The sequence below is a fragment of the Hippocampus comes genome, unplaced genomic scaffold, assembly GCF_001891065.2.
Source record: "Hippocampus comes isolate QL1 unplaced genomic scaffold, H_comes_QL1_v1.1 scaffold7, whole genome shotgun sequence".
NCBI lineage: Eukaryota > Metazoa > Chordata > Actinopteri > Syngnathiformes > Syngnathidae > Hippocampus > Hippocampus comes.
In genome coordinates, this window is record NW_017842060.1 from 7,128,940 (window position 1) to 7,150,693 (window position 21,754).

The window sequence follows — 21,754 nt, forward strand, 5'->3', positions numbered from 1 at the left end:
GTCTTTTTGTGACACACGGCAGGCAAACGAGCCAGTCAACTCCACCATGGCAATCATGAAGAGGGACTCGTAGAAAACCTTATTTATTTACACATTTACATTTTCGATTTACATTGCGTAGCGTTGTCAACATTTACACCCACATACAAGAGACTGCATTCGTGTGGACGGCGCATTGGGTTTCAGGAGCTATACGAAGCACAGGTGGCTTGTGAGCAGATGCAATCACATTTTGCCATGAATAGCAAGTGTCAGCTCTTCAACAGGCCCTCGACAATGAATGACTCTGTGATGATGTGCAATCACAACACACACACACACACACACACACATATACGCAGCTGCTCTCTCATCGTGCCCGCAGTTTTGGCCTAAACACATTTAGCATGAACAAGAAAGTGGCAACCAGACACTGAGGCTGCGATGGTTGCAGGTGTCCAATGGATACTTTCATTCCATTTGGTCTTTTCATAAATAAAACTTGTACAACAGAATCTGGGCTAGACAGTGGAAACTCTGAAGTCAAACATCCCTAAAGGTCGTATCTTTGGGTTAAATTCTTGATCAAACGGCGACTTCAGTGTGTGGGCAACTTTTTCTTGAAATTTAAGATTACTGTTTGAGCTTTTCCATCCACATGTTGCGCATGCATCTTAATGCAGAGGTCAGTTGATGATGCCAGCAAACGTGTTGACGGGTAGAGGGAGTCCTTTGCTCATGTATTTGCTCAGTCCGCCGTCGTCGTCCTGGCCCAGGTTCAATTTGGACATCATGTTTCTTTGGACGCAGTAACCAGGGTCAAGGCAGGGGACGATTTCAATGCTGCGGCACATTAGGAGAAGAAACATTTGTACATGCATTGGCAATATGCTGGAAGAAAAAAAACACACCCAAAAAAGGCTGAATGTATATGTATCGCTGGAGCGATGTGAATACTACTTTCAATATTTCTTGAACAGGCCTAGTGCGCTTAGGTCCAAATTGAGGTACTGCAACCAAAATAGAGCCATTGGTTTCGGACAAAGATGTGGTCAAGCCGTTTATCGGCCAAAATTATAGTCTCTTTTGAATCTATAATTGGAAAAGGACAATCTTAGTGTGCTTTTTGAAAAGCAAATGTGCTTTGAAATCAGCCGAGGCATAGAGACAAAACGAACCTTCCCCTGCCCTAGTAGAGGCCTGGTTACTTCAGACTTCTTTTTGTTGATTTTAGCTTTGTCTTGAGTCATATTCAGCTACATGAGTCAAGAACTCCTTTAAATCCAAAAAGCCACAGCAGGTTATGTTTAACTCGGCTCCATGTGATCTGGCTAAAAGCAGCACTGGCACCCCACCAGGGGTGTGTCAATTCAAATTTTTTGCTGTTCACGGTGTAGACCACTTACTGTTTCAGTTCCGAGCCACACAAATAAAGAGCAAAATTTGATAAGTCCCACCCGCAAATCCACAGGACCTTTTCAAGCAAATCACAGGAACATGCCATTTTATTAGATAGTGCTCATGTGTTGAACTTGAAATACTGTGTGTTCTTCTGAATTCGTAGAAGAGATATACAATAGGCGTCCCTATCTGAGGGCTGGCATTCATGAAAGGATTAATGCATGTTTGTGAGACAGTGACAGGATGGGTTCAGGCTCGGGAAATAACGGAATATGGGTTCAGGCTCGGGAAATAACGGAATATAAGCGCTATGTATTCAAGTTAAAAAAAAAAAGTAACTGTATTTTGTTTCAGAAAAAAAACAAAAACGCGCAATCGGATGACTGGTAAATTGATAAAAAATTGAGATTATTTGGCAGGATTAGATTTACAATGCAGACAGAGAGGCCGTCGGCACGTTTGTTCATTTCAGCGCAACAAGTGGATACATTGTCTTTAAGACGTCCAGTTCAAAGGGACCCCGACTAGGCTCGTGTGGAGTCAAACTGTCTATGCCCCCCCCCCGCCCCACACACACACGGCGAGTTCGAAAGCAACATGGATATAAAAGCTGATGATTTTGTCCCTATTTACATGCAACATAATCCCCGTTTTACCTCTGCACATCGTTGTAGATCCTTTGACAGTCTCTGTCTAAAGTAACTCTGAGTGGGGACTGACTCTCCAGTGAACACATCTTGATGTTGTTGCTTCTGATTAGGAACTCCTAGAAATTTAAAACAACTAGTTACTAATATTAAATAAGAAAATTCCAGTTGAAGAAAAAAATGTGCAAATAAAAAAAAGAAGCATACTGCGTTGACGTTTTTAGCTTTGGCGGGCCATTCTTTCAGAGTGAGTGTCAAACAGTTGAGATCTAAAAGTTCAGAGAGAGAACGAAACAGAATTTTTATGACATCAAGCCGGAACATTCAATCAGAAAAACGGAGAAAGGAGCAAACCTTCTTTTGCGCTCGAGGGAATAGCACTGATGTGAGCGCCTGTTGTCCTCATGGGGAAGCCTCTGTCAGTGTCGCGGCCACTTGGTGTCACCTACACACACGTAATGCACGCAACTGATGAAGCCAGTCGGTATTATATTAAACCGATGAAACAATGCAAAAATTAAGATTTTTTTTTTCTGGTCATTTAAAAAAAAAAAAAACATACTTTTTTGTAACTGATGCAGACAAGAGCTCCACATACATCCGCCACACTCTTCTTCTGCTTTTCTGTTTGAGGAATGGTTATTGCTGTCAATCATCGTTACCGTTTGTCAATATGCAGGGATAGTTCAGTGCGAAGGCCGTCTTAAATCACCTCTCATTGGCGCAGGAGAGTGTCTGGAGTCAGGAATGGCCACCTCTAAATGTGTGAGGAAGACATCCTCCACTGGTTCCTTGGTCATGCTTGTAAACGCAATCTAATTTAAAACACACACACACACACACACACACACACACACACACACACACACACACACACACACACACACACACACACACACACACACACACACGTACACACACTACAGCATGAGTTCAGTTTTAACTGAAATTATGTCTGGTGATCATTTTAACCCTTTCAGGGTCACTACAGTGGACAGTCTATCGTGTTATCAGGTTACAGGGTGCATGAAAGGGTTATATATAATTATTTGAGATGTGTTACATAAGACTCAATTGATTATGAACTCATTCACTGCCAGCCATTTTTAAAGCAGTTTGAAAGCATATTGCCAGCCGTATTACAGGATATGGACTGATCAATCAAGACCCAGAGATTATCGTATTCAGGAGCAATCTAAGCATCTGCCACACCCAAAGAAAGTGTAGAAACTTTTTTCTCGATTTTAAAAAATTCTTTATGAATCAGCAATAGAACATGGCGAGATCTTCTATGTCTCACCCATTAAAAACTTCAAAACATATTGTATGAACATTGTATATCGTTTTCATACCTCACATTTCTAAATTGACTTGATAAACTGGGAATAAAATATACATCTTTTTTTTTAACATCATGGAATGTATGGGGGGGGGGGCACTTGTCATAAAATGAATGTCGGAGAATACCTTCACCAAGTAGATGTTGAAGTAGACGGGCTGTTGGCCCATTCGCACATAGTAGGCCATGACGTCACACAGGAAGGGATCTTTTGGCCGGGATGGGTTTGTTTGTTGCTGCAAAATAACAAAAGTCCTCAGTTGAGGCAAGGAAAGCTGTGATCAAGCAAACCGTTATTTTTTGTATTTTTGAAACGGCCGCTCGCTGACAGTGTTTTTTTATAAAGAGAAATGCATCATTTGGGATTTCATTTGATTGTACCCAATGTTGTAACTGGTGATTGCAAAAGTGTCCACACATGACGTTCCTTGAGGTAACTTCAGTGCTTTTTCTCAGTTTACATAGAAAAGTTATTGAGTATGTTGTTTCTGCAGTGCCATGCCTACAGCGTGTGATGACATCTACAAGCCAATGCATACACTGTGTACACGTGACATGTGGTGATTGTATTTGACATTTTTTTTTTTTTTTTTTACCATTGTAGCTAGTTTGGGAATCATGCAGCCCAAACTGCTGATGTTGCAGTTGTACCACGGGTCCACTTTGCTCAAATAGGACCCAAGAGTGCATGTACTCTGCTTGGACTGTTGGTTTTCCTATTAGAGAAGACAAATTAGTCCAACCGACGACGGTAATCGTTCAACTGTCCAAACACACGCTACTGTTACAGTGAAGAATGTTTCGCAACAGGTGTGTTTGTTAAAAGTCAGGCAAGCGCTGCGCTGACGAGGGGACGTTGCCTCACCTTGTTTGAGGAGGTTGCGGTTGGCGCTGGGCAAACAGGGACGTAGTAAAACTGCAAGTTGACTTTCATGGTAAGGAAAATTCGCCGTGCTTCCCTTTTCCTGTAATGGAAGGCAAGACGGATGAGAAACGCAACCAATGTCCATGCCAGATGATGACGCTCTTGACAGAGGCCATTAAACAGTATTTTTTGTGTTCTGATGACTCATGGCCAAAATTATCAACAGGCCACGGGCACAATCCAATGACATGTCAAGGTTGCAAAAAAAGGTTTTATTTTGCTTACTTAATCTTGGTACATACAATAATGTCATCGACACAAAATATTCTTTTTTTGTTAAATTGGCACATTTTCATATTTTTTTTTAGATTTTTCACTTTTGTTGATATTATTTTGATTTGGTTACATTTACTTCCATTTGTTCATTAATATTATTATTTTTTTGTCATTTTCTTGTCCCAAGTAAATTTAGAGTTAATTTCAATGACAAATCCAAGCAATTAGACATTGGTGGAAAACTGTGTTCCGCTACCATTCTCAATGGATAAAACAAAAACAATACAATATAATACAGTTCACTAGCAAAACTGAACATGAGCATCTTTGTTGAAGCAGAATTTTTGATACATCTCTTGTATGGAACCACAGTCATTTTACTGCCCTTTGTCACAAATCACAAGCGACTCTATGTGACCCCTCACCTTAAGCAGTAGTAGGCTTTAGCCAGGCGGCCCACGACGCTGTCACCACCCATGACGACAATCCTGGCGGTAAAGAGCCTCTGCTGTCTGGGGAAAGGGGTCCGTGCGGCATTGCTTCCTGCTCGCCTCTGCAGCGTGACCTCTCTTCCTCCTCCCCTGCTCCCGAGTCCTCCCCCGTGCCCCTCCAAGGTGTCCTGCATCAACGCCAGGCTGTCCTTCACGGACGGTTTCACCTTCATGCCTCCACGACGGGACAACTTCACTGACTCTTGCTCGCTGTGTGAATTGTGGAAAAAAAGTACAATCAGCCTTTTTTCCTTTCCAAGCATTATGGTTCCGTTCAGTGAAGTGCGCTCGGTCCTTTTCAACATTTCATCAATTCAATTTAGACAAATGCCATCCCTAGTTTCCGGCCAGAGTAGTGCATAGCGGTTCTCATGAATAGGGTGGTGCTTTAAACCTGTAGCTGTCTCCGAATTGATTGACAGGACATGTAAAACATTTGGACTGGAACAAGAGGTTCACGACGCGTTTAACAATGACAGCATATCTACACACCATGGTTGTCACATTATCTAGTTCAAATGGTTGACTTTAAAATCGCCCAATTAATGTACAAAGTACACAATAACCTGCTCTGCCAAAACATTCTGAAGTTTTTCGAAATTCGAGAAAGCAGCTATGAATTAAGAGGTACCAACTTATTCAAAAAACTCAAAACAAGAACAAACATCAAGCAAAGAAGTATATCTAACAAAGGTGTTAATCTGTGGAATAATTTCGAAACGGACCTGAAAATGAGTAAATCGCTTGCTGAGTTCAAAAACAAATTCAAAAAAATAGTACAAACTACCTACAACAATCAGAGTTAAAATGAGAAATTCTAAACATTAAATATAATGAATCAGAACTAGGTTGATAAATAGAGAAAGGTATTGAAATATCCATTATGAATACAAGAGAAAATTAACACAAGAGTGCCAGGGTGTGTATGTATAAATTCCCGATACAAACCAAAAGTATAAAAATATCACGGTTAAGGGTAAAGCATGAGCCTTAATGGAGACTTCTTTCTTCTTACTTTGTTTCTTTTCTGATTGATATAAAAATGATTCAATAGATATAAACATACAACACGGGGTAGGACTAGATAAGTTCTTTACTTCTTCCTACTCCCTTGAACATAATAACTGTGTTGAATGATGACTAATTTCTCTTTCCTCTTTACTATTTTATTTACCTTATTTTCTGTCAAATTATTACTGTATATGTTTTATGTTCAATAAACAAACAAACAAACAAACAAACAAATTGATGTTTTGTCACTTTGCCGTTTTATTTGGTAACGCGTCTTTTTCACGACATGGTGTCTGTTTGCATTGTCTTTCCCTGCCAAACAGTGAATTCCCCCACTGTGGGTCTCATCGATGGAATCCTTTTACCTCTTGCAGGGTTCCCATGATGCAGTCACACCGCCTGAATCGAGCAACGCCACCGGTGACGTATCCCCACCATGGGGCAGGTCTCTTTCGATGCCGCTGTCGTTGGACATGACAGAGAAGCGGCTCTTATCGGGTGGCATCGGGTCACGGGGAGAGTCGCCCAGCTCAGGATCCTCATGGTCCGGGCTGAAGGAGATCTGCTCTGATGAAGAGCTGGATCGCAGCCACCTGGCCACCTCCCACCCTGTGGATTTTCAGACAGTCACTAAAGAGTACGGAGAGGATGGTACGGGTTTCCTTTTTCTTGAAGGAGGACGGGCAGCACAGTGAACAATTTCATTAGCCCATCTGCATCACGCTTTTGAGGTCCTGAGTTCAAGTCTCTCAAATCTCCCGTCTCATATTGTTGAGTTAATTCAAGAATACACTAGGATAGAGAAAATGTAACGTGAATATAACTCATAACTAGGGTGGCTTTATGTGTAACATTCATCAACTCTGAGGAAATAAATATTCACTTTTAGGCAGTGGCTCCACATGTGACCCTCAGGTTCTGAATCTTGTTTGTCGTTTTACAATGTTTGATCACACAAATGATCATATGCACAACACATCATACCGACGGCAATGTGATATACGCCAAAAACAAAAACAAATGACCATCTTGGACCCGATGCACTTCAGAAATTATGCCTGAGGGTTTAAAGACGGCGTGGCTGTCATTTCAGTGTTGAAAACAGAACTGACTTCAGACGGCAAACTGTAGGGGAATACATGCCATGGGGTGTTGCTTCAACACTTTCAGTTCCATCAGTCCTCTCGTAATGACAGGCAGAATGCATTTGGAGTGGACACGGATATGTGGCACTATGGGGGAAAAAACCCCAACAAGCGGGATAAAAGTCTTGAAAGACAAGTACAAAACTAAATACATATCAATATTTATCATGATTATGACTTTCCTCCTCTATGATTTTAACCTCTTAAGAGGGGCAAAATGTCAGTTTTTAATGAAAAAAATTAAATAAATACAAGATCAAAAATGATTGAGGGCAACGAGAGGAAATGTTGGAACCTATTTTGACCCTTGTTGAACTGTTTGTTAATTCCGTTCAGCTGACTGGTCTGAACAACTTCCTGTAGACCACCCACAGTAAGCAGGGCCACTCACAGATATCCAGTTCCTCTGTCCACAGGTGGAAGCTCATCTCAGGGTTAGGAAGAGGGCAGTGAAAAAGCGGTCCATCGGACGCAGCCTCTACACAGAGAAACACGCACATTCGGGGGAAGAGGAAGAGACCAAAAGTGTCACAATGACACTCAAAACAAAACATCCTCGTTTCCTCAGAGCCGAGACGAGACAGCAGTTTAATCAGATGGCTCAGCAGTGGAAATAGATTTCCGGGGAAACATTTTTAAAAAGTTTGATATATTAGGCCCATGGTCAAACGTTTGATGTCAGCAGGACTGCACTGTCAGGGATTTTGACAACAACCGAAAACATGTCAATCAACAACCGTTTCACAATATCCTGAACAACTGAAGCTACAGTGGACATACTGTATTCACAGTGCAGCATTCACAGACTTGGGGGGGGAAACCTAGCCGCCGTGATTAGCTGAAAATCCTGTTTATTTGCTGTTATTGTGGTCAGGCCAAAGCAATCAAATCACTATCCCTACTTTGCACCATTTTGTGGAATCTTGGTTTTGTTGTCAAGTTTAATTAATTAAAAGTGTTTTTCAACTACATTTGAGATGCCCTGTTTGGTTGTCGCTCCTTGAATGGCCCACGCGCACGTGAAAATATGTGTCTTCTTTGCTGTTACAATTTGAACTGCATGTTATTGAGGCTAGTATGCTGGCTAATCGATGAGCCTGTCGTGAAAGGTGGTCTGTTTGAGTTGAAACATTTTATTAAATGCGGTCGTCTAACATGGGCTCATGATTGTGCACACAAAACAAACTGTATTGAGCACATAACACCCACATCAGAAAGGGACTATGAGCCCCTATGAACGTACAAATGAATGTTTCTCTCACTTGATACATCATTTATGCAGGCACAAATAAGTTCCCCAGAGCTCTTTTTTGGGTCCCTTCTTAATCATGTCCACAAAGTGAACTCAGTATGGATTCCAAAATATATTACACTAATTATGCACGGGCAGAAAAATTGACCAAAAATTTGTTTGTGTGTGGAATTGACTGTGGATGAATGGTATCTTGAAGCAGAAGGTAAAATAGAAAGCACAGCTTAGCTGCAACTAGATGAGATGCTGATTCACTTTCAAATAATTAGCTATTCATATTGGTCTCCCATCCATTTAAAAATATACCGTATTCATTGTTGGTTAGTTTTCTTGAGCAAGGAAATTTGATTGAGTGCCCATCCTGAGCAAAGATCAAACTTACAAGAGACCCCTGATTAAAACCCTATGCCTCATGCCTGCGCGCACAGAATTTGTTGCATCTCTAAAACCCTGAGCGGACAAAATGAGCTGTTGTGCTCTTTTGTATTTCCAACCTGAGTTCACGCCTGCGACAATGTCGCTGTGCAGCTGCTGAAAATGGCCCTTCATTGCAACTCCCGCCCTGCTGCAACCCTCTTCCACACACCGCTGCGTGGTCGCCATCACATCCTGAAAATGAGGCTCAACGTCTATATCCTGTCCAAAACACAAAAACACACGCGGGTGAGCACACACAGGAAGATAAATATATCCAGGCTAGGTATTAATAGCAAAGAGGGTAAAGGTCTCAAGTGGGTGTGTATGTCTAAACCCTGCGTGTTGTGTATGCGCGTGTTCTGATCAAGTGTTATATTAGGCCCAGCGCCAATGGAGAGCAGAGACGTTTCATTGAGGATGTTTTATTTGACACGTACTGTAGACACTATTTGAGCCGGGAATTTCTTTTTTTTTTTCCATCTCGAAGTGATACTTTTTAGCCCAAATCTAAACAAATACTGGTCAGTAAGTACAATAATTGACTCCGGAGACAAATACATAAATGTAAGTCAGTAGAGGAGAATACACAAGTAAAGATTACAGTTGTTGGACTGACTTTTAAGGTCTTTGCCAGGACAGGTCCAAGACACTGCTCTCCTAAAGCGGCCTGGATGGAGTGTTGGACCACACTGCGCATGTGATCTGCTGGGCTTGAAGCAGATGCTGCCTCAATGTCAGCCAACACCACTTGTGCCAGAGAGCCAGTAAAGATCTCTGGATCAGCCAGAACAAAAATCCTACAATAAACAAACCCAAAGATCTCATGTTGTGACATGTTACATATCACGTTGCATGCAAGGAGTTAGAATTTTTACAATACCTCTCCTGAAAGGGATAATGCTCATTCTTTAGTCTCTGCTCCGCCACCACCATCCTCTGATACAGCAGACCTGCGTGATACATTCGAATTCATTCACAGTATCCTGAAGCACAACAGATGAACCGTTGTAATGCTGAGAGGGACCTTAAGGCAAAAAGCTTTGTCTGACTTCTGCGACTGGAAAAGTTGATAAATACCTGGAACAGAGCGCTGAGTTTTTATTCTCCTGGTGTAGCTGAGGCCAACGGTGCAGTAGGGCTGAGGGTAGGTCAGCAGTCGCTTGCAGAAGTCATAAACGCGCTTATATAACTCGTCTGGGATGTAGGCTGTCTGGGATATAGATGAACACATTGTTCTTGTTAATTGGCTGGGGGCAATCAACTCGTTCTCCTGCTGCATAGTGGGGCCCGTTGCGTCCAAATCCAAGTTAGCGATCATCGTGTGGCCTGTCTCCCAACGGGCGATGCAATGTGCCGTCAGTTCATTCGAACATATGATTATCTTCTCTACAATTTATTTGGGTAAAGTATTAATATGGTAAATAAAGAGTAATTTGTAGGTTGCGTAACTCGGTGGTCTCCAACCACCAGTCCACAGCCCACTGGGTACCGGGCTGGACAGAGACAGTCTCCACACCCTAGTGATGAAGTGGAAAGCATGAAAATGAGAATTGGGGTTTTGCACAGCCTGCCCACATAAACATTAGCAGCTTAGAAGATAATAACTGGGTGGACAAAAGCGGCAATAAATCAACCGCGTCAACTTTTGATCAAGTGCATTTGCAAGTAGCACTGATGCTAATGCCGTATCATAACTTTAAAATGACCGTATTTTCCGCACTATCAGGCGCTTCGGAGCGGAGTATCAGGCGCACCTTCAATGAATGGCCTATTTTAAAACTGTTTTCATATATAAGGCGCACGACATTATAAGGCACATGGAATAGAAGCTACAGTAGTGGCTGCGGTTGCGTTATGTATCCACTAGATGGAGCTACGCGAAAGGGAATACATACAATGCAGATTTATTTATATCGAGCTTTCACAACTGCTGCAGCTGTAACAAATTTAATATGCTACGTCCAAGAAATCAGAATATTGGCGCACTGTCAGCTTTTGAGAAAATTGAATGTTTTTAAGTTCGCCTTATAGTGCGGAAAATACGGTACTCTATTTATAATTTAAGGCGTATGCCTTATTCCTGAGGTGTCCGTTTTTAGTAGTTTACTGTTACTTTATATTGCTCTACGTGTTTAAAATGGATGACAAAAAAAATGGATGCTAATAAAATGTTGAATTACTCTATCATTATCTCCGTTTTTCGGACCAATGTTTTGAAACTGGCAATTTAAGAGCCATGTATGGTCGATTTTAATAGCCCCCACCGCCACCCCCGCAGTCGATGAATGGTTGACGGGCCGCCAAAAGCATGTCCTTGTCGAAACCAGTCCGTGACGCGAAAAAGGTTGGGGACCACTGGTCTAATTGACGAATAAGGATTATCCGAAGAATAAATGTGACTTTTTCATAAACATCGTACCTGAATGATGGCATACATGAGCGTGTGGAGCAAAGGGATGATGTATTCAAGACTGTCCCACTTCTCCGCCTGAAGAGAAACACACTCATCTTCAGAATCACCTCTACTGGCTGACCAAGTTTGTTCAAAGCACCCATTTTAAAATAAATGCAACGAGAGTTTTACATTGCAATAAGTTCCGTGAGAGAGGAAAGCATAGTCATCAATCACCTTCTCCAACTCTTTTATCAGAACCCAGAGCAGAGACAAGCTGTTGGCGGGATTGTTCTGAACCTTCTTGTGTAACGTCCATCTTAGCATTCCTGCACAGACGCATACGGTTAAACATAGCAACTTGCTAAATGCGTCATAATCATTCGTGTATGGATGTGTTAAGTTCTAATCGACTTGCTGACTAACAGCAGAACACGCTGCTGATGCTGAAGTGGCAGAAACCACGTCACCTGAATATCCAGCGTGAAGATTGATTTCTCGACACATTGCGAAAGTCAGAATGAATAGTACCTTTGTTGAGACAGTCTGGGGACTGACGAATGTCCGTTTCTCTCGGCAGCACAGTCTGGACGTTGCGGTACAGTTCTCGCTCCGGAACAGTTGGGAAGCAGCCAGCTGGTGATAAAATGCCGGGATGAGACGATTTGCAATTTATGACGATAAACTTTGCTCAAGCCTGCAGCATTCTTTCTGTTTGACTAAACGTGAACCACAATAGCCCGATGCTGTATTCAACCAACATGTAAATGTGAGCATTTTGCATTCAAACTGGAATATCGTATACGTGGGCGCCGGTGTTAACAAAATACGCCTCGAAAATTGTATAATATCGAGTAAATAATCACATGTTGCAAGATCTGAGTGTGACAAAAGAACATTAATGACATGAAGTCAGTGGGCAATGCGATGCACATTCTGGTATGCGCGATCGGACATGACACGCACATCAGACGACGAAACATGGAACACCTGTATAAGCCGCAATAATATCGGGCGTTTTTTTTGCAGAAGGGAAAGAAGGGCCGTGAGTACGAATTTTTATATGCTCTGTCTAGTCTACGTGAGTTGCTCCTATGTGCGTTCGAATAACCCGGACGCTGTTTATAGTTTTTCTAATTACCGTGACATTAATGTTTGTTTTATTATCCCATCTATGGTGTTGTGCAGTTTGCGTGAGTATTAGGCTCGCAAAGGTAATGTCGTTAGTTATCGTAACGCAAAGGTAATGTGACATTTGTTTTTGTTTAGTTTGAAAAGAAAACTTGAAGCGAGCGCTTATACATTTAGCATTCATAATCGCACATTTTTGCCTGCACGTGAAAGCTCCAAAACAAAACCAAAACCAAACAAAAAAAAAAAACACTGATGGCTGCTGTCTCGAGGTACCACGGGATATACAAACTTTTTATCAAGTTCCTTTTTGTTTCCCCACTTCCAAATACGTGTGTCACTTACCTTTCGACTCCATGTTGAACACCCTGCCTGTGTTATCCCAAAGGGCCTGGCAGGTCATGGCTGACATTCATGATGTGTCTGGAAAGAACCATCACAAAGATGATACCGACATGAAGTCCCACAAATATGGTGACAAATTCAATGTCAAACAGAAAGTGAACAAACAGAAACTGACAGCAGCTGACAGCGAGCGTGTGAAGGCGTGAAATCGTGTCAGTAATTTCTGGAAGATGACGCATTAGTGACAGCGCTTCATTAAATGTACTTCATGTGTCCAGTATTGTCAACTTTCTTTATTTTTCCATACACTCCCAAAAAGCTAACAAATGTTTGTATGAACATAGACAAAAATATCTTAGTGAGTTGATTACAGAGGCACTGTCAGTTAGCTTTTCAAAATGTTTTCGTTGTTAAAATTATTAGCAAACTATATATCGGCGATATTTTATTTATTTATTTATTTATTTATTTGTTTATTTTGGATTTGTTTATGACGCTCACCTAAAATTCAGAGGAGCGATTCTGCTTCAAACATTTTTCAAGGATGGCATCTTCTAACAAATGCTCGGAGTATTTTTGAGAGAAAAATGATTAATGCTAGATTAGACCGAATCATTGAAGAACAAGCACTGGAATCCCCCTTAATTAAAACATTATTGTAACGCTGTAATGGTGACGTGTATATTTACTGTCATCATTTTTATTTGGCTGTCAATCAATCTCTCCTTTTGGTGTTTCTGCGTTGATTCCCGGTTTTCGAGCTGTGTCAGAAATTTGGACGGGAAAAATACGCGTAGATGAAAAGCGCAAGTGCGGGTGCATGAGAAAGGACGTGTGTGCGGACAGGAAAGGGAAAAATGACACACTTACCACGCCGATGTCGCGCGGCCCTGCAGGTCCACACACTCCCTCAGCATGAGAAAATGGTTCCAGTCAACTTGTGTATGACAGAGCTGGGGGATGGGGTGGGAGTGGAGTGGAGGGGGGGCGGTAGAGAGAGAGAGAGAGAGAGAGAGATGGGCTGAGGTCATGAGAGTTCACATACACACATGTGCAGGAGTTTGTAGTGTGTGTGTTGTCAACTCCAACTACTTTGTGTCTACTGCCAAAATTGTGATTATTTTTTGTGTGCTTATTTTATAAGATGTAGTTTTTCTTCATATTTTGTCTTATTTTCCCGTGTCCCTTTTTCATGCCCATTCCTTGTGTTGGCCAATCAGCTCCCTCCATCACTGGTGTGGTGTACAGGCGTGCCTTGTTGTCTCATTATGTTTTATTTTGTTCCCCGCTTTTTTTTTTTTCAGTCTGTTTCAGGCCACGTCGCGTCACATCGCCCGTTTCCTTGTCGTAGTGCGTCTGTTCCATGCGTTTCTTTCTATTTTGATTTTGTTGTGCCTATCTTTGAAGAAATATCTTTTTGAGTATATCCTGCACTCCTGCGTTGCCCACTCTGCGCTCGGGTCTTCCACAAAAACCTTCATCTGTGAAACAGTGATCAAACTGCCTCCCCCTCATTAGGTTTCAGGAAAGGTCCGACAGTATTTCCAGTAATCGGGCACTACTCATAACACACTTTCCAGTGCCAATGCCCACAGGTCTTGTCAGTTCACGGACATGGTATGAGCGTAGCAAGGGTTTAGTGTGCTGGATTTAGCCTTGATCCCAGTAAGAAAAGCAGCAGTGAATTGCCAACGCTGCCTCAGCAGCTCAGCGCTGACCACAAGCTTCCGCCTGCCTTCAAAGTCTCCCATTGTGACGCTTGTTCAGCCTCGCAGCACGCTTTCTGTTCACGACTTCCTGCAATGCACCTGATGTCGGCATTGCAACTTTTGTCAAAATGCAAGAAGAAATCATTCAATTTTTTTTTTAAATACATAAAAAAAAGGCTGTGATTTGGATAACAAATTCGCAATTCGACATGAACAAAGTTGGATTTTTTTACAAGAAGTCAGTTAGTCAAAAAGTCAAGTCAAAAAAAAAACAAAGTCATAGTAAAACAACGAAATGAATAATCGCTGAATTTTACAAGAATAAAGTTGCGAAATCGCAAGAAAAAAAAAAGTAACTTCAGAAAAGTGAAGTCCTATTCTTGCTCATATAAAGTTGTAATTTAACAAGAATAAAGTTCGCATATTCCGTGAAAAAAATGTGAAGAAATAAGTCATAATATGCAGATGAAAATTCTATCAAAAGGCGGTGTTGTTTTAACATGAATAAGTCCAACTGTTGTGATCATAAAGTCGTTTTAAAAGGTTCGAAAACTAAACTACAAATAATACATTTGCAATTATGAGACTAAAGATGTAAAATCATGGTAATAAAGCTTAACTTCAACAAGATTAAAGTCAATATTGGACCAAGTGGCGTAACATGAATCACAGAATAACATTGTTTACAGTGAGTAGTCAGTCATGAGACAATTTTGTTCTCCTACTAAATGTATTTATTTTCACCGCGTCCCAAATATTTTTTTCCATATTCTTTGAATGCAATTAACACGTAAGCAAAACATACGGCTGTAAAAACACGCCTTCTCATGCACATTTTCACACAGGCTTCCAGTCTGTAAATTACAGGCATGTGAAGGAGGCGTGTGTGCGCACGGCTGCAGTCAAACCACAAACACCACGAGAAGACTCGACAGCGTGCGCAGCGCCGAAGCTGACACGAATACAACACATCCTCTGTCTGAATGAGTGGGGAGATGACGAGTGGGATGCGGAGGAGGAGGAGGAAAAACATCTATAAATAGATTTTCACACAAGCCGGTAAGCTCCACCGAGTGAGCGAATACCGTGCTAAATAACTAAAGCAAGAGGGCAAAGGCGAAAAGGAAATTTTAAACAACTCAGATTTTGCGCCATGTTGAAAAGCAGCTGCATATCACTTTGTGGAGTGAAATTCTGGAATCGTTTATTGTTGGACAGGAAGTAAACGTGTTGGCCATTTAAAAACACCGCTCAAGAACGAAAAATATGGATCGTTACTAAGTCTTGGGTTCTGTTTGTTTTTTTGGGTAAGACAAATGTACACTATATACAGGTACATGACTGAGTTGAAATTGATGCTTTTGAATTTAGATGTGGGCGGCCCGGTGGACCAGTGGTTAGCGCGTCGACCTCACAGTGCAGAGGTCGTGGGTTCGATCCTGTCTCCGGCCTTCCCGTGTGGAGTTTGCATGTTCTCCCCGGGCCTGCGTGGGTTTTCTCCGGGTACTCCGGTTTCCTCCCACATTCCAAAAACATGCATGACTCCAAATTGTCCCCAAGTGTGAGTGTTTGTCTCTGTGTACCCTGCGATTGGCTGGCAACCGGTTCAGGGTGTCCCCCGCCTACTGCCCGAAAAGGGCTGGCATAGGCTCCAGCAGCCCCCGCGACCCTTGTGAGGATAAGCGGATCGGAAAATGGATGGATGGATTTAGATGTTTGGGTCTGATTCGAATGTTTAATTAGCCTGTCCGGGTAAATCAGCCATGTCATTTTTTGACTGAATTGGAGAGAATGTAGCCTTTCAATCAGCTACGAGTTGTCGATACGTTTTTAACCGTATGATTTTAATTTCATGTTGACTGAGATAAAAGAAACTGAAACTAACCTACGACAGCAATTTGCGTCGGTTTTACCCTAAATATATGGAGGTTCCCTGTCGCAACCTTAAAGTATGACTAAAATCCATTAAGAAATATTTGTCTTCTTCCAATTTGTTCACATTTTTGCCAATAATAAATTACTGCAGTTCAGATAACAGACGGATGAATAGAAACAATACATTCAGGCTCCAACTTTAATGGTGACCCCCATTAAGCTTTAAGTCTCCACGTGGCCAATAGACACTGCCCCGACCGGGGCTCGGAGCAATAATTCGATGAAATCATTACCGGTACATTCTTTCTTTTTTACATGCAAAATAACGACACAGAAGTAATATCTTCACATAATATAAAGACGGTAAAAATGAAATTATCATTGAAGGGGCGCGAATAATCAACCCCTCGTTTCTCATTCAAACATCCCAGGCTTGGGACCATTTTTTTTTTTTTTTTTTACATTGGCCTTCGGAGAAATTTTAACATTATGACCTGTGAACTCTGCCTAGCAACAGGCCAACACGCAACGTCAGCAGGAGAATGTCAATCGGTTCATATCAATTTGTGTTATTGACTAATGCTACAATTATTTGGCGACCAAAACCAGCAGCGATAAGCTCCAGCTGACCCACAACGGTAACGAGGAAAATAACGAGGCGATACTTTAGTTCTCCTAATATTGAGTGGACTTCAAGGTTTTGTGCCCCCGCTCATTTTCTTCTATTACTGTACCGGACTATTTACAGTTGTAGTGATTCAGTTCCTGGTCCGTCTGTCATGGCGCTTGCCCGACGCCGCTGACCGTCGCCGTACGTGTGGCGACGGTCGAACAGGACCGGGAACAATGCGGGCCCACCACAAAACAGGAGCGCTCGTTTCCGTTCTGGCGCGCTTAAGAGGCCTCGGAAAACAGGAAGGAACTGACAGCAATGCGTGGAAGTGCGCTCGCAGAGCAAAAGAGTGCATTTGCTTGAGTGGAAATCCCCAACTGAGGATTGCCTTGGAAAGGTTCCTCTTACTGTACATCAATACCTGCACTGTACTGTCAAAATTAGATTTGGTGGAAAAAATTTTAGTTTTTTTTTTTTTTAAACAGACGATTTTATGTTTTGTGTGGTATTTTTAGTGGTAAAATATTTACACTTTTTGGACAAATTACTGCAACCTTTTATAATATTTTTGTTTTCTGGGAAAACAAAAACCCAAAAAACAAACAAACCGCAAAACAATTTTTTTTGCAGCAGCAAGCAAAATGATTTATAGCTAATTTATGCTTTTATCTTCATAACCTTTTGCAGCAAAATCTCAAGATTTTGTGGCAAAACCAGTGCTCTTTGCAGCAAAATGTTTACTTCCTATCCTATGGCAAATTTATTTTGAGGCACATGCATGTCCACCATGTTTGTTCAAGGTTGTCTATGGAAAAATTCCCTGATTTTCGACGTGCGTCAGCGGAGGGTCGCTTGTGCAGGCACAGTGACGCTTATGCTGCTGGAAATTGAGCATAATAAACTTTTGGTATGATTTTCTACTCAGTTCTTGCGTAAGGCAAATCAGAAAAGTGATAGTGTTGCTATGGTTACTCGCGATAAAGTACAGCTAGGGCCTGAGGTACAAATTTGTGGATAAGAAACTAAGTACGGTTTATTGGTACGATACTTTTTAAAGACAAAATGTCACACATTGCGCCGACTCGCACAAAATACATAAAAACAGTTTGCATGAAAACAAGTAAATAAAAAGACTATATATAAACCAAGATGCTGAGAGTTGCGGTTAACATTTAATGTTTGAGATGGATGGATGGAGAGGAAGGGACGAATGTATGGATGGATAATTTATTAAATATTGACCTAGAAGTAGCTTTAGATAGCGTTCTACAGTCTGTCGAGAGTCGCCGTAGCAGACCGTGGTCTCGTTCTCGAACACCTTAGAGCTTACAGAAAGTTGCCCCCCCCCCTCCCATTTTGTGAAGGCGCCTTGTCAAGTGACTAAGTGGTCATCTGACTGACTGTTCAAAGAATCATGAGCGCAGTCAGGGCCTACGACAACAAAAACGACGAAAGGAAAAATAAAATAAAATAAAACAAAAGTATTATTATTTATTTTTGCCTGGAGCATTTTTTATCCTGAATGTCCTGCAGGATATTTTCCATCTTGGCTTATATTCAAAGACGCACCACCATATTTTCTTCAGGTTTTTTTCCCCCCCTCTTGTGTCCACAAGTGCAATGGTGGCTCCACAACCACAAAACGGTTTCCTCCCCGTTATGCCTTTGGGGTCCCGAGTACCCCAAAGGCTCATCTGGCTCCTCCACATCGAGAGGAGCCAGATGAGGTGGCTCGGGCATCTGATTAGGATGCCTCCTGAACGCCTCCCTGTCGAGGTGTTCCGGGCATGTCCCACTGGGAGGAGACATCGGGGACGACCCAGGACACGCTGGAGAGACTATGTCACAGCTGGCCTGGGAACACCTCGGGATCCTCCGGGGAGAGCTGGAAGAAGTGGCTAGGGAGGGGGAAGTCTGGGATTCCCTGCTAAAGCTGCTGCCCCCACGACCCCACCCCGGATAAGCGGTAGAAGATGGATGGATGGATGGATGGTCCCGAGTACAATACTGAGGACTGTATTTAGAAAGGTCACAATCAGGATGTTACGCAAACAGAGTTGCGCCTTCACACCATTTGTCTTGGTCCTGTCAAATAAGCAAATAGTCATAGTAGTGCCGGTGCGGCCTAATGCTGCGCCACATGGGTACAATTTTGTACCCCCATATAGTTGCCTTACTCTCCAAGCGTGACCAATTAACCTACGCTTGAGTAGAAATCTGAGGTTCACATCTTAACACCTTGTCCGTGCGAGTTACGGGTACCGTTGACAGCACTCTTCTTATGGTTTCTCCCTTTCTGCCTTTGGTCAGTAAGTGAAATCAATGGTCAGATTTGTATCCAGATTTGAAAGACAGCTTCTAACAGCGAGAGTCTTTATTTAGCCAAGGGTTTCAGTGAAGGATCGTTGGCAAATAAACAACACCATGCCCCTTAGAGCCAACAGGAAGCTGGACAATATAACGAGGAAGCAAGAGGAAATACTGCTGTGGTTTTAGATTTTAAGAGACACAACACAGCACAGGGGGTGTGGGGTCTCAATCACATCTGGCACTCTTATCAAAACGCCTTTATTATCTCAGAAGGGAAACGTACAAACAAGCATTGCTTGGGTCTTCCTGTATAATATCGGGTTTCGGATGCAGAACTTTCAACCCCCCCCCAGGACCAATATTGGAGATTTTGCTCCTCTCTGGAATGCATTTATATGAGCTGGAGCCTATCGCACCTGGCATCCAGTGAAAGGCTGACACCACCGTGGGCTGGTCCCCATTCAATCTAAGGTGCCCAAAGAGCGACAGATTTCACGCTCATATTCATACCATCACAAAATGGGAATTGACTGAACCCACTTAAACTTGAATCAATTGATACACTAAAACCAATTGTACAGTTATATATTGTTTTTCTATATGAGTGTGCTTTTTTTAAACTGCTACGCAGCAGAATTCTGATATAGGTGATAAGTAGTTTTGGATTTCTGCTGGTTTCGTTTGAACGTCAAAGCAAAAAAATAATAATAAATCAGCCGAACAATGGCTTGTTTATCGAAAAACTATCTCAAGACATCACTGTATTAATATTAGTAGTAGTAGTCGTTGTTTTCAGGGGATTTATAACCCCCAACTTTTTCGACACCTACACTTTTTAGGCTGCCTCTCCTCTCGCAAACACACTAAAAAATGCAACTCTAAATAACTGAATAGCATTGAGGGCCGTGTCTATCATATGTCACAGGCTGTAAAAAAATATAAGCAATATTGACTGGTTATTCAAAAAATGTTACATAACAGCTTTCTGTTAAAGGTGATAAGGCAAATTGTTAAGGGTTTCTTAACATTTTGGGGTGTCCAACGGCACCGTATCCCACTAGACTAGATCCATTCCTGCACTGAACAGCAGCTGAATTCCATCTCCACATTCAGAATCAAAAATTAATGTGTTACACCCTTTTTTATTGAACGAGCTCTGTGGGCTGTGTCAGATTTTTGTACATGCTGCGAGCCACTGAAAAATTGATGGCGGGCCACAAATGGCCCAGGGCCGTAGTTTAGACACCCATTTCTGAAGCCCCCACAAAAAAACCATCCTGTGATCCTGTACATTAAGGTTATTGATATGCCACAGTAGCATCGTATGACTTTTTGTTCGTATTTCTTTCCCTTTATCCCTAGCGTAGGCTGCTCTAAAATACTCAGCAACGTCATAATATTAAGTTAATGGCCATTTGAAAAGACCCGAGTTGCTCAATTAATACTCTATCAAAAAGCTCACAGTCACACATAGACATCTTTGAAATAATACAACTCATGATATTCTATGTATAAAACCTGTTTAAAAACGGAGACGCGGTTTCAAGTAGCAGTACTATAAAAATACTTGACTTGTGTTACGCTCATGACACACTCAAGACGACCGCGCATGGAGTGAGTGATTTACCACTTGCCACTCTAACTCATTCAAACTTTTCCAGAGTAGCAAGACTAAAATTAACACATACACATACAAACACACATATCTCCAAACATGACAAATTTACCCAATTTTAAATAAAACTTACCCTGACAGTAGCGTAGACGACGACGGTCGTCAACTGTGACTTTGCGACTATATTTTCCTCGGCAGTAGTGCGGAAATTTTGCGACGCCCATCAGAACTGCCGACCAATGGAGAGGCCGATAGAAATCACAACCACCACCACCACCAATGAGATGGCTTGTCAAAGTAAAAGGGTGACTGTCGAACAATTCAAGATGAGAATTTTAATAGTCAATGCGTATTAAAAAAAAACAATCCATAATATGAATCGATACACTTTTTTTTTACATAGTTATAAAACATGTTCTCATCTTAAAAGTACCATACACACATCTATCGACAGATAGATAGATAGATAAATAGCTGGACATTTTCCTTTAACAGGAAGAAACAAGCCTAATATAGATATGTTTTCTGTCACATGGAAAGTGCAAATTCAAATGTGTCAAAATTACTCAAATGTGCATGAAAACTACGATTTTAAAAATATTAAAAAGGGAAAACTAATATTTACACAATAAACCAACACAAAATAACTGTACAGTATCACCACTTCTGGACGATTGGCTCAACCAAAACCCAAATTTGTGACAACATCGCCCTCTGTTGCTTATATTGATAAACAGTTTATGAATTCCTCGCTACCGGCTGGGAGAAATTCTGCCACCCAAGTCGACAGGAGATACTGTGATACAAAATATCGATGCGGCATTATCTTAATGGAACACCCAATTTATACATTAATTTCCCAGCTTTATCTCCGCTGAGCTGTTACTTTAGAAGAGAATTCAGAACTCAGTCTTCAGAATTCATTTTGTGTTGATGTTGAC

The 21,754-nt window shown here is 41.7% G+C and overlaps 1 protein-coding gene across 3 annotated transcripts; it reads right to left on the minus strand.

Moving 5' to 3' along the window:
* Positions 1 to 67: 67 nt before the first annotated feature.
* Positions 68 to 21,595, minus strand: pik3r6 (phosphoinositide-3-kinase regulatory subunit 6). Of its 3 annotated transcripts, none has more exons than XM_019862409.1 (22): positions 20,947 to 21,595; positions 13,562 to 13,644; positions 12,692 to 12,769; positions 11,747 to 11,851; positions 11,453 to 11,544; positions 11,243 to 11,311; positions 9,901 to 10,033; positions 9,704 to 9,773; positions 9,440 to 9,620; positions 8,901 to 9,042; positions 7,546 to 7,632; positions 6,375 to 6,618; positions 4,933 to 5,208; positions 4,232 to 4,331; positions 3,963 to 4,082; positions 3,495 to 3,602; positions 2,740 to 2,842; positions 2,590 to 2,651; positions 2,382 to 2,472; positions 2,235 to 2,296; positions 2,037 to 2,146; positions 68 to 822 (listed from the first exon to the last, which is right to left on the minus strand). In XM_019862409.1, exons 3-22 carry the CDS (start codon positions 12,756 to 12,758, stop codon positions 666 to 668), a joined length of 2,379 nt encoding a protein of 792 aa, XP_019717968.1. In that variant the 5' UTR covers positions 12,759 to 12,769; positions 13,562 to 13,644; positions 20,947 to 21,595; the 3' UTR covers positions 68 to 665. The 3 variants fall into 3 exon arrangements, with proteins under 3 accessions (XP_019717968.1, XP_019717967.1, XP_019717969.1); XM_019862408.1 differs by having other exon boundaries at positions 4,933 to 5,217; XM_019862410.1 differs by lacking the exons at positions 11,453 to 11,544; positions 11,747 to 11,851; positions 12,692 to 12,769; positions 13,562 to 13,644; positions 20,947 to 21,595 and having other exon boundaries at positions 4,933 to 5,217; positions 9,901 to 10,029.
* Positions 21,596 to 21,754: the final 159 nt, after the last annotated feature.